Source organism: Theropithecus gelada, chromosome 11 (genome assembly GCF_003255815.1).
Source record: "Theropithecus gelada isolate Dixy chromosome 11, Tgel_1.0, whole genome shotgun sequence".
NCBI classification, from domain to species: domain Eukaryota; kingdom Metazoa; phylum Chordata; class Mammalia; order Primates; family Cercopithecidae; genus Theropithecus; species Theropithecus gelada.
In genome coordinates, this window is record NC_037679.1 from 13,454,290 (window position 1) to 13,466,044 (window position 11,755).

General features: G+C 51.4%; 1 protein-coding gene across 3 annotated transcripts; it reads right to left on the reverse strand.

Moving 5' to 3' along the window:
- Positions 1-1,850: 1,850 nt before the first annotated feature.
- NFE2 (nuclear factor, erythroid 2) lies at positions 1,851-11,173 on the reverse strand. Of its 3 annotated transcripts, XM_025402255.1 has the most exons (4): positions 10,853-11,089; positions 10,202-10,331; positions 4,910-5,079; positions 1,851-3,125 (listed from the first exon to the last, which is right to left on the reverse strand). In XM_025402255.1, exons 3-4 carry the CDS (start codon positions 5,021-5,023, stop codon positions 2,118-2,120), a joined length of 1,122 nt encoding a protein of 373 aa, XP_025258040.1. In that variant the 5' UTR covers positions 5,024-5,079; positions 10,202-10,331; positions 10,853-11,089; the 3' UTR covers positions 1,851-2,117. The 3 variants fall into 3 exon arrangements, with proteins under 3 accessions (XP_025258040.1, XP_025258038.1, XP_025258039.1); XM_025402253.1 differs by lacking the exon at positions 10,202-10,331 and having other exon boundaries at positions 10,853-11,173; XM_025402254.1 differs by lacking the exons at positions 10,202-10,331; positions 10,853-11,089 and adding an exon at positions 5,323-5,777.
- Between the last annotated feature and the right edge of the window lie 582 nt (positions 11,174-11,755).

The following is an 11,755-nucleotide window of genomic DNA, read 5'->3' on the forward strand; positions in this document are numbered from 1 at the left end:
ATTCTGTTTCAAGAAGAAACAAAATAGACTAATAAAAAATATCTAGGCCACGCATGGTGGCTCACGCCTGTAATCCTAACACTTTGGGAGGCCAAGGCAGGTGGATAATTTGAGGTCAGGAGTTCGAGACTAGCCTGGCCAACATGGTGAAACCCCATCTCTACTAAAAATACAAACAATAGCCAGGCATGGTAGCGGACACCTGTAATCCCAGCTACTCGGGAGGCTGAGGCAAAGAAGGTGGAGATTGAGGTTGCAGTGAGCCAAGATCGCAGCACTGCATTCTAACCTGGGCGACAGAGTGAGACTCTGTCTCAAAAAAAACAAAAACCCCAGGCACGGTGGCTCACACCTGTAATCTCAGCACTTTGGGAGGCCGAGGCAGGCAGAACACCTGAGGTCAGGAGTTCAAAACCAGCTTGACCAACATGGAGAAACCCTGTCTCTACTAAAAATGCAAAATTAGCCGGGCGTGGTGGTGGATGCCTGTAATCCCAGCTACTTGGGAGACTAAGGCAGGAGAATCACTTGAACCCGGGAGGCAGAGGTTGTGATGAGCTGAGATCACACCATTGCACTCCAGGATGGGCAACAAGAGCATAACTCCATCTCAAAGAAAACAAACAAGATCTTTAAGGTTCTAGAAAAGGAGGGCCCCAAAACAAGAATTGGGTAGTGTTGGCTGGGTGCAGTGGCTCACTCCTGTAATCCCAGCACTTTAGGAGGCTGAGGCGGGCAGATCACCTGAGGTCGGGAGTTCGAGACCAGCCTGACCAACATGCAGAAACCCCCATCTCTATTAAAAATACAAAATTAGACGGGCATGGTGGCACATGCCTGTAATTCCAGCTACTCGGGAGGCTGAGGCAGGAGAATCGCTTGAACCCGGGAGGCGGAGGTTGCAGTGAGCAGAGATCACGCCATTGCACTCCAGCCTGGGCGACAAGAGTGAAACTGTCTCTCAAAAAAGTAAAGATCTGGGTAGTGTTTGTCTAACATAACCAGAGAAAACGTTTCACAGGAATGAATATTTTACTCCACTGTGGAGCGAGTTTTACCAAAGCTTGGGTGTGAAATCTTCTGAAATTTTGATGTATAAATTCCAGCCAAGAATAGCCCATTCAATCTTCTGAGAGAACTCTGGCATATTAGGACCCAGGCTGAGAGGCAAGCAGGAGGGGAAGAAAAAAAGAAAGGCCTATGGGCATTCTGGGCTTTTTTGTGCTGGGAGGATTAAGAGAAAAGAGATGTAAACATCAGGAACCTTTGCATAGGGTGTTTAGCCAGTTTGGGCAGCTCTCCAAGCTCTACAAATAGGGCACCACCAGGGAGTGTGGGGTTCTTCAGATCATCCATGGCCCCTTACTCTGAAAAGGAGGTGAAGGTGGTAGATCCCCATACTGCTCAAGCCCAATTGTTTGTTTGTTTTTTTTTTTTAGATGGAGTCTTGCTCTGTCGCCCAGGCTGGAGTTCAGTGGCACAATCTCAGCTCACTGCAACCTCTGCCTCCCGAATTCTAGTGATTCTCCTGCCTCAGCCTCCTGAGTGGCTGGGATTACAGGCGTGCGCCACCATGCCCAGCTAGTTTTTGTATTTTTAGTAGAGATGGGGTTTCACCATGTTGGCCAGGCTGGTCTTGAACTCCTGACCTCACGAGGAGTGATCCGCCCACCTCGGCCTCCCAAAGTGCTGGGATTACAGGTGTGAGCCACCATGCCCAGCCTCAAGCCCAAATTTTATGGTACCTCTCATACAGAGCTCTGGGGGGAATGAAATGAACGTGCTAAGATTCAAACAGATAGTTATCTCAGCTTCACCACCCTCCCTCAAGAAGGAAGACACAGTAAAAGGCTATTTCTGTAGCGCACTTTATAGACCAAAGCTTAGACGAGGTGGAGGCTGAAGACCTGAGAAGCTGAGTCAGAGAAGACAGATGCCAGCCCTTCGTCAAGGCAAGCCTCTTTGAATACACCTTGGAACTTCCAAACACCCGTTCCCATTGTCATCCTCTTCTGGTCTAGAGAACTCAGCTCCTTCTGGGTCTCAGGGTTGGGGAGTACCTTTATCAGAAGGGAATGAAGGAAATCCCATCACCAGTTCCACCCCTCTAGGCCAGCTCAGTCTGTGGCCTCCATCTTGGTCCCCCGGGGCACCAGGAAGATGGTCCCATCGGCAGCCTGTTGCAGCGCGTACTCTTCAGGAGAGTAGCTGTTGCCTGATTCATCCCGAAGGTGCTGGAAAATGTCACGATACAGCTCTGTCAGCTGTTGGCGCATGACCTCCAGGGTCCGGTCTGCCTCCCCGCGGGCCCTGAGAAGCCGCTCCCGTTCATTGCTCAGCCGCTCCAGCTCCCGCTCCAGCTGCACGATGGTTTCCAGCTTCCTCTTGCGGCAGTTCTGGGCTGCCACCTTGTTTTTGCCCCGTCGTCGGATGTCCCGGACTAGCGCCAGCTGGCTCTCTGTCAGCGGGTACCTCGCCAATAGCTCATTAAAATCATCTACCGGCAAGTTGACGATCTTGTCCGTAGGAAAAGGAATCTTCATGGCCAAGGCCCGACGTTCATCCCGACTCCCTGCCTCCCCCCGTGCAGTGGGCTTAGCCCGCACAGGGCCTGAGGCGGGCTCTAAGGCCAAGGGGGTCTCAGCAGCTGGCAAGGTATAGTTGGAGTGGGCCAAAGAGTTGGGCATGAGTGAGTAGGGGTACTCCACCGGGTACATCTCCACATACTCGCTGCGGCGCCGACCAGCCTCTGTCCCCTCCAGCTCAAGAGATTCAGCATCACTATAGTTGAGGGATAATCCTGAGTCGGATTCTGGGTCTTCTTGGGGCTTAGGTGGCCCCACTGGCAGCCCAATGTCCAGGAGAGCTAAGGGGTCTTGGAGTGGCTCACTGAGCAGGCCTGAGAGGCTCAGTGGCTTGGAGACTGGTATGGTCATGTTGCCATAGGAGTATGGGGCGTCTGGGACATGGGATGTAGATGCTGGGAGCTCATAAGGTGGTGGAGGAAGTGGGAAGCCAGCATCTGGGTGGATTGAGCAGGGGCAGTAAGTTGTGTGTGGTGGAGGTCCAAGGTATGAGGCTGGGGCTTGGGGCTCAAACGATGGCTCACTTGGAGCATTTAGACCCTGCAAGGAAAGACACAAAGAGATTTGGAGACAGACTAAGGAAGAAAAACCAACACTCTCTCAGGACCAAGCTGGATTCTTCTGAAAGACCCAGTGAGATAGTAACAAGGAAACAAAGTTGCCATAATCATTGGAAGCTTCTTGCAAAGTTCTGATACAGTTGTTCCAAGAATAATGCAGCTTAAGGCCGGGAGCGGTGGCTCATGCCTGTAATCCCAACACTATGGGAGGCCAGGTGGCAGATCACCTGAGGTCAGGAGTTCAAGACCAGCCTGGACAACATGGTGAAACCCCATCTCTGCTAAAAATACAAAAATTAGCTGGGCATGGTGGTGAACGCCTGTAATCCCAGCTACTTGGGAGGCTGAGGCAGGAGAACTGCTTGAACCCTGGAGGTGGAGATTTAAGTGAGCCAAGATGGTGCCACTATACTCCAGCCTAGGTGACAGAGCAAGACTCCATCTCAAAAAAAGAAAAAACGAAAAACGCAGCTTTAGCAAGAATGGAAGTCACTGAGGTTGGACTGCAGAAAAGTCTACCTAACACTGGAACAATTATGAACTCTCCTTGGAAAAGCTCTTACTGGGTTGAAATGGCTCATGTTCGTCCAGGCGTGGTGGCTCAGGCCTATAATCCCAGCATTTTGGGAGGTTAACGCGGGCAGATCACGAGGTCAGATCGAGCCCATCCTGGCTAACACAGTGAAACCCCCTGTCTCTACTAAAAATACAAAAAAAATAGCCGGGTGTGGTGGCAGGTGCCTGTAGTCCCAGCTACTCGGGAGGCTGAGGCAGGAGAATGACCTGGGAGGCAGAGCTCGCAGTGAGCCAAGATCGTGCCACTGTACTCCAGCCTGGGCGCCAGAGCGAGACTCCATCTCAAAAAAAAAAAAAAAAAAGAAATGGCTCATGTTCCTTTATTTCCTTCAGGAAGTCAAAGCCTTGTTATTCAAGATGACCCCTCAGAACCCTTTCCTGCTGCAGTTATCTAGGGTCAAAGGGTCAAGTTCAGATCCTGGCCATGCCCCGGATGCCCAGCAGAGGGAGCTGCTGTGTGGGAAGAGGGCCTAGGGCAGATCCTGAGGGTGCTAGGCATGGTAGCAGGGCAGTAAAAGGGTGTGGGCTGGGGGCTAAGAAGCACCTTGGGGAGCCAGCACAAACTTTGCCGTCTCCTCTTCAGTCCCTCTGTCCCTGCCCAGGTGCAGTGAGAAGTAGAGAACGTGCTAGAAACAAGGCCCCCAACCCACATCGGGGAGCCACCCTGCTCCAGCCCAGCTGGGGACAAAGGCATCATTGTTAAGCCAACAGTCACCCCTTTGTCCAAGTAGCAGGAGGAGAGGACCCTGGCATAGTCCAACTCCCCTTCCTGAGGCCCCTGAACTACTGCTCTGCTACCTGGAGTAAACGGACCCAGTTGCCAAGGGCAGGCAGAGGTAATGACGGAAGAAGATGGCAGGATCAGAGAGGCATGTCAGAAGAGAAGAAGGTGAGCAAGGGAAGGACAGAAGGAGGTGGGATAGAGAGAGATGTGGGTCAAGTGGCTGCTGAGAGAGCATACACTCCCTATCAGATCATTCCCTCCCCACCACTGCTCCTCCACTCCTCCTCCTCAATGTTCCTCAGTGTCTTCCATCCAGATCTTTCCCAGTTCTTCCTTTCCCAGTGCCTGAAGCATTACCAGCCCTGAGCCCTGCTTGCTCCCGCCCTCTGCCTCAGTCCAGGTCAACTCCCTGCTTCTCTCTTCTCTGACACACGCTCTCCCCACCCTATCCCACCCTTACTCACCTGCAGCTCAGTGATGGACATGATCTCTTGCCAAGTCAGTTCCATCTCTCCTAGCTCTGAAGTGGACAGCTGTATCACCCTGTTCCTGCTCTGCTGGGGAGGACACGGGGACATCCTACTGGGCCAGAGTCTGGTCCAGGTTCCTGGAAAGCCCAGATGGCTCTGGAAACCTGTGTCAAAGGAAAAGAGGTGTTAGAGCTACACCTGCTAGGATCAGCAAGTTTGCACTACCTCCTTGGAGGGGCTCCCTCCAGCTTCCCCTGAGGGAAGGAGAGACTGCCTCCTCCCCATCCTCATTCATGCTGGACTCATCAACCAATCCCTTAAGACGGAAAATCTTTTCCTGTGGTATGATCTCCACCTCGCCAACTATGGCCACAGTCAGTTCCTTTGGTAGCACAGAAGGTCTTTACCTTTTTTCCAGGCAAAATGCCCACTCTTTCCCCTACTTTTCACTCCCCCAAACTGTTTTCCTGGCTAAGGGCAGAGTCAGATCTTCTGTTTCTCTGTTTTCCTGTATTTTGTTTTTCATTTTCTAGGGCAACATCAGGGGTCACCCTGCTTTCCTCCTCTGTCCTCAGTTTTAAGTTTTCAGCCTTTTCTTTCCAAGATGATGACAGTATATGCTTCAGGATCCCCAAGAGCATGTTGTGGAAAGAGCCAAGCAGACAGCCCCTCCCCCTCTCGAAGATATGGCCCAGGCCTGGTGGCTGATAGCAGCTCTGCCCTCTCCTCCTATCCTGGCCCTGGGCTTCCCTGCCTGGGCCAGATAAGAGGTTTATCAGCTGCAGGCGGCAGAGGCACAGAAGGAATGGGCTCTGGAGACACTGGACCTCTGTCCCGTGTCCTCACAGGGTCATTTGGGCCATACCTTAACCCATACAACCAGAAGTCTTTCCGCTTCTGAGGTAATACAACAACCTTAGTAAAGACTTAGTAAGCACTTGTTAAGAACTAACCTTGATGTTGCACGCTTAGTTTATAAGATTGGTTTTCACCAGGTGCAGTGGCTCAGGCCTCTAATCCCAGCACTTTGGGAGGCCAAGGCAGGCGATCACCTGAGGTCAGGAGTTCGAGACCAGCCTGGCCAACATGGTGAAACCCCGTCTCTACTAAAAATACAAAAATTAGCCGGGCGCGGTGGCTCAAGCCTGTAATCCCAGCACTTTGGGAGGCCGAGGCGGGTGGATCACGAGGTCAGGAGATCGAGACCATCCTGGCTAACATGGTGAAACCCCGTCTCTACTAAAAATACAAAAAACTAGCCGGGCGTGGTGGCGGGCGCCTGTAGTCCCAGCTACTCGGAGGCTGAGGCAGGAGAATGGCGTGAACCTGGGAGGCGGAGCTTGCAGTGAGCCGAGATCGCGCCACTGCACTCCAGCCTGGGTGACACAGCGCGAGACCCCGTCTCAAAAAAAAAAAAAAAAAAACAAAAATACAAAAATTAGCTTGGTGTGATGGGGTGGTACATGTCTGTAGTCCCAGCTACTTAGGAGGCTGAGGCAGGAGAATCACTTGAACCCAGGAGGTGGAGGTTGCAGTGAGCTGAGATCGCGCCATTGCACTCCAGCCTGGGTGACAGAGTTAGATTCTGTCTCAAAAAAAAAAAAAAAAAAGACTGGTTTTCACAAAGATTCTAAAGGTACATCAGAAGCTGAGACTGAAACTGATAAATAATAGCAGGATGAGGTCTAGAACCTGACTCCACTTGACTATAATTTCTTCTAGGCATCTTCCCCTCCTGCCCCTGTATCTTCATACTCCAAACCTCTATTGGAAATCTACATTCATCAGTTCTTTCTGTGGAGTGTCAGTCTCTCTTTCTCCTTCTGGGCAATGTCCCTCTAGAGCCTTGAATACACACTGCCATCCAGTCCCTTTTCTTTTGACCTGGGTTCTAGTTGCAGCTCTGCCACAAAGCAGCAGTGTGATGTTGAGCAAGCCATCTCACTTCTCTGGGCCTCTGTTTCCTCATTTGTAAAACCAGGGAGTTGGACAAATTGACCTTGGAGGTCCCTTTCTGCTTGGATAGCTTAGAATTCTCAGCAAACCCTCACCCGTGTCCTTATCTTCTCTCTGTCAGTCCCTCTCCTCATGCTACCTCCCTATTCCCTGAGACCCACCTTCCTTGCATCTGTTTTCCCTGCCGTCAGCAAGAGACTCCAAGTAGATTTGGCAAGGTCTTCCTGATCTCTACGGTCACACATTGTGTGTATGTGCACGCACACAGACATACCCTGCCATATTAGTAAAGGGAAGCAGGCTAGGATGAAGGAAACGTGGGAGAGGGGAAGCACTTTGGGATGCCGAGGTGGGAGCATCGCTTGAGCCCAGGAGTTTGAGATCAGCCTGAGAAACATGGTAAAAACCCATCTCCACTAAAAATGCAGAAATTAGCTAGGCATAGTGGCACACGTCTGTGGTCCCAGCTACTCAGAAGGCTGAGGTGGGAGGATCACTCGAACCTGAAAGGTCAAGGCTGCAGTGAGCCATGATTGTGCCACCACACTCGAGCCTGGGTGACAGAGCAAGACCCTGTCTCAAAAAAAAAAAAAAAAAAAAAAGGCCAGGTGCGGTGGCTCACACCTCTAATCCTAGCACTTTGGGAGGCCGAGGCAGGTGGATCACCTGAGGTCAGTAGTTTGAGACAAGCCTGGCCAACATGGTGAAACCCTGTCTCTCCTAAAAATACAAATATTGGTCAGGCATGTTCGTGGGCATCTGTAATCCCAGTTACTTGGGAGGCTGAGACAAGGAGAATTGCTGGAACACGGGAGGTGGAGGTTGCAGTGAGCTGAGATCGCACCACTGCACTCCAGCCTGGGCGACAGAGCGAGACTCTGTCTCAAAAAAAAAGAAAAGAAAAAGAAGGACAGAGGATAGGATTGTATGATCTCAAATTGCATGACCTTAGACCACTTACCACAAGGATGGCCCAGCACAGCAATTTAATTTGGAATCTTCTCTTCAACTTACGACAAAATTAGTAGGAACTACAAATGATGCTTTTAAAAGAGTATCTCCCCTAGCTCTTGCCTCCATCCCCTTGTTTTATTGCCATCCCCAGAGATGGGAGTTGGTGTAGGCAACTCTGCCAGTGGGCAGAGTGGGTGGGGTGTTTATGTCTGTCCAGGATGCCATTTCAACACCGGAACCCCACCCTCCTCCACCCAGGTTCTGGCGGAAATTGCCCAAAGGCAAAGTGAATGGAGAAGGGGTTTAGGGGGCAGAGACAATGACTCTTGCTTCATAGTTCTTCACTCACCCCACCCCACCCCGCATTTGTCTCTCCTTTTATCTTCTTGGATCTGACTCTAAGGTGCAGTACAAAGGTCCTGCCCTAGGAGGCAGGAGACCTAGGTTCTCTGGCACTTGAGATACATGACCTTGCCAGGCGCGGTGGCTCACGCCTGTAATCCCAGTACTTTGAGAGGAGGTGGGAGGATTACCTGAGGTAGGGAGTTCAAGACCAGCCTGACCAACATGGATAAACCCTGTCTCTACTAAAAATACAAAATTAGCCGGGCATGGTGGTATATGCCTGTAATCCCAGCTACTTGGGAGGCTGAGGCAGGAGAATCGCTTGAACCAGGGAGGCAAGGTTGCAGTGAGCCGAGATCATGCCATTGCACTCCAGCCTGGCCAACAAGAGTGAAACACTGAAACAAAAAAAAAAAAAAAAAAAAAGGATACATGACCTTGGGCAAATTGCTTCTCATTCAGTCCCTTCCCTAAATGGAGACAGGACTAGAAACCAATTGCTGTGAAAGGCTGTAGGTTGCATCTAGCTCAGGGAGTCACAAACTTCATTGTGTGCCACATTCACCAGGGCTACATGTAAAAACACAGATTCCTGAAAGCCACTTCAAATCTACTGAATTTAATTCATAGACCCAGGAATCAGCATTTTAAAGTGCCTCAGTGGCCGGGTGTGGTGGCTCATGCCTGTAATCTTAGCATTTTGGGAGGCCAAGGTGGGTGGATCACCTGAGGTCAGGAATTTGAGACTAGCCTGGCCAACATGGCAAAATCCCATCTCTACTAAAAATACAAAAATTATCCAGGTCTGGTGGTGCACACCTGTAATCCTAGCTATTCAGGAGGCTGAAGCATGAGAATTGCTTAAACCCGGGAGGTAGAAGTTACGATGAGCTGAGATCATGCCACTACACTCCAGCCTGGGCAACAGAGTAAGACTCTGTCTCAAAAAAAAAAAAAAAAAAGGGGGTGGGGAGCAAGGAGAGGCAGGAGTTTGGAGGGGAGAGAGTTGAGGAGAACCTCTGGATCCATTCCAACCAGCTTTTGGGTGCAGTAGCAAGTTTGTACCAGGTGGCAGGTGGAACAGGATGCTTTTCCCTAGACACTCAAGAATGGGTGGTGTTCTATACACCAGGCATAGGTCCCTCTGGGTCTCCAGAGCCTACCTTTCAGAGGACAGCAGAGCTGGCAGGCAGTGGGATAGATCAGGGAGATGGATCAAATAGAACACCATAGAGGGTATAGAAACTGAGGAGATACTGGGAAAGTGAAGTGGGCTTCCCTGTGTTCCCTTTCTTTTACAATAAGAAGCTCCCACTTTAGTTCAGCTTTCATTTTGAGGTCACACAACCATCTTACTCCCACTGGGTTGTCTGTTCCTTCTCTTACTCCCCAACATTGTGGATTAGGTAGAAATGGGGTTGTCACCAGGGACTAAAGTCCATCCTCCTTACTCTTATCCTGGTGGTCCTACCCAGAAAGATTTTTATCACAATCCCTAAGTACTCACAGAATGATATTGGAGATTCATGCTTAGGAATACAGAGTGAGGACCATTTGGAGAGGGATAATGGAGAGAGGAATACATTTGGCCTTGGCTGCTGCCCCAGGGCTCTTAACTTCCTTAACAAGGGGGAACAATGAGAGGAGGCTTGCCTCAGGATCCCTTTTCGGAGGCTTATTTGACCACCTCACCTCTCCCTGTGTCAATAGGTGCAGTGAAAGGATGAGGAGGGATTAGTAAAACATGGGATATGGGTTGGCAGGTAAGCAACTTATTAGAAAGATTAGGGAGAACTCCCAAAGAGAGAGACGCACACAGAGGTGAGACAGAATGAAGGGGAAAAAAAGGAGGGAGAGAGATTTGAGTATAGTGAGCTCAGTGCCCTGGGGACATGCATGACTCAAACAAATGTGTGAAAACAAAGGAGAGGGGGACAAGTTTCTGCTATCCTGTCACTTCATCCCTGGACCCCAAACTCCAGTCCTTTGGTACCGATGTCTAGGGGATCCCAGCCCCAGCAGTTCTGATACCTCCTCTCTTCTCTTCCACTGCTTCCCAAGCCCCTATTTCCCAAGCAGCCAAGAGTTCCAATTAGAAGCAACTATGCTGGGGTTGGGATGCCTTCCTTCTCCCTCCAGGTCCAGCTGATCTCTACTGCCCCTGGGCACAGAGAAGAGAAACAGCAAGGGAGGCAAGAACCCAGAGGCGATCTCTCATCCAACCGCCCCACCTTGCAACGCTTCTCAGAGGTTCAGATATCCAGTGTTTCCAATTCCTCAGCTTTCCCCAAACCTTCTCAGCTGCCTAGACAGGGCAGAGTAATGGAATGGAGTTGGGGAAAGGGTAGTCTGTTGGTTCCCCCAGGGTAGCCCACCAGTTGAAGGATTCCTCCTGGCTACTCCCCAGTCCCTCAGCGGTGCCTTGCCTGGGGAGACCACTCTCTGGTCCCCATTCACAGCCTCCACCCCAAGGATCCCAGAGCACCCAAGAAACCATTTAGGTCTTCTCCTAGAGGAGTTCCCAAATATATCAGATTCCTAAACCAGGGGCGATCTAAAAGTCTGAAGTCTCCTAAGAACATACCGAAAGTTGGTTATTTTCCCCCCTCACCTCCTTCACCCCCCCAGCCTGCCCCTCAGATACCACTGGAATCCTCCCCACCCACCCTGCCTTTCAGGCACCTGTGGCAGAGTCCCAGCGGAGTGAGGAGAGAGATGAGGCTCCCGGTGTTGTCTCTGGGGAGGCTGAGCCTGAGCTGACACTGCTGGACGAGGATCCCGGCTACCTTTGAGAATGTGCGAGGACCGCGCCCCGCCCCCGGGCCATTGCTGAGCCTTGAGTATGGAGGCTCAGGCTGGGCTGAGCACAGGAGCCCCAGGCAGGAGCACCAGCGTCTGAAACCCTCGGCCTGAGTTCTCAGTCCTTCCTCCAACCCTCCCCTTTCCCCGTGGCTGTCCTCTCCTCCTGCCCCTTTCGGCCAAGAGAGGAAACTTGAGCCTGATGTGGTTTCTGCCCACACCCCGCCCCCACCTTGCTCCTGGCCAGCGGGGGCACACATGGCTCCAAGCCTCTCACAGCCCTGTTTTCAGTCCAGGAGTCCAGCCAGGTCTGCGTTTCTCCCATGCGTTTGATGAATTCCAACTTGATGGTCCCCTCGAACGTGACCTTTAAACTTTATACAGGTTGTCGTCGCCTTGTGTCCCCATGGCTCTCCTAGGGACGGGGAAACTGAGTCAAATCAAGGTGGAAGGCAGCTGAAGGTAAGGACCAGGTGTCTAGCTTACCAGCTGTCTAGGCAGGTGGACGTTTAGGGCATAGCTTTCATTTAAGGAAAACCTGGACTCTGGGAACAAGGGCAGGGGAACTATTTGGAGGAGGAGGGGCAGCTGGCTGCTTTGATGTGTCCTTTCACCTGTAGCCTTCTCCCCTCCCCCCTCAGCCTCAGATGTCCTAGGACAAAGGCCTCTTTCTTGGCCAGGTTTTTGTCAGTGTGTGAGGGGAGTTAGGTGGGGGGCCGCCCAGCAAGGAGATTATTCACCTCCCTTAAAGGGGACCCCAGATGTCCTTTGTCCTCCTTTCTCCCA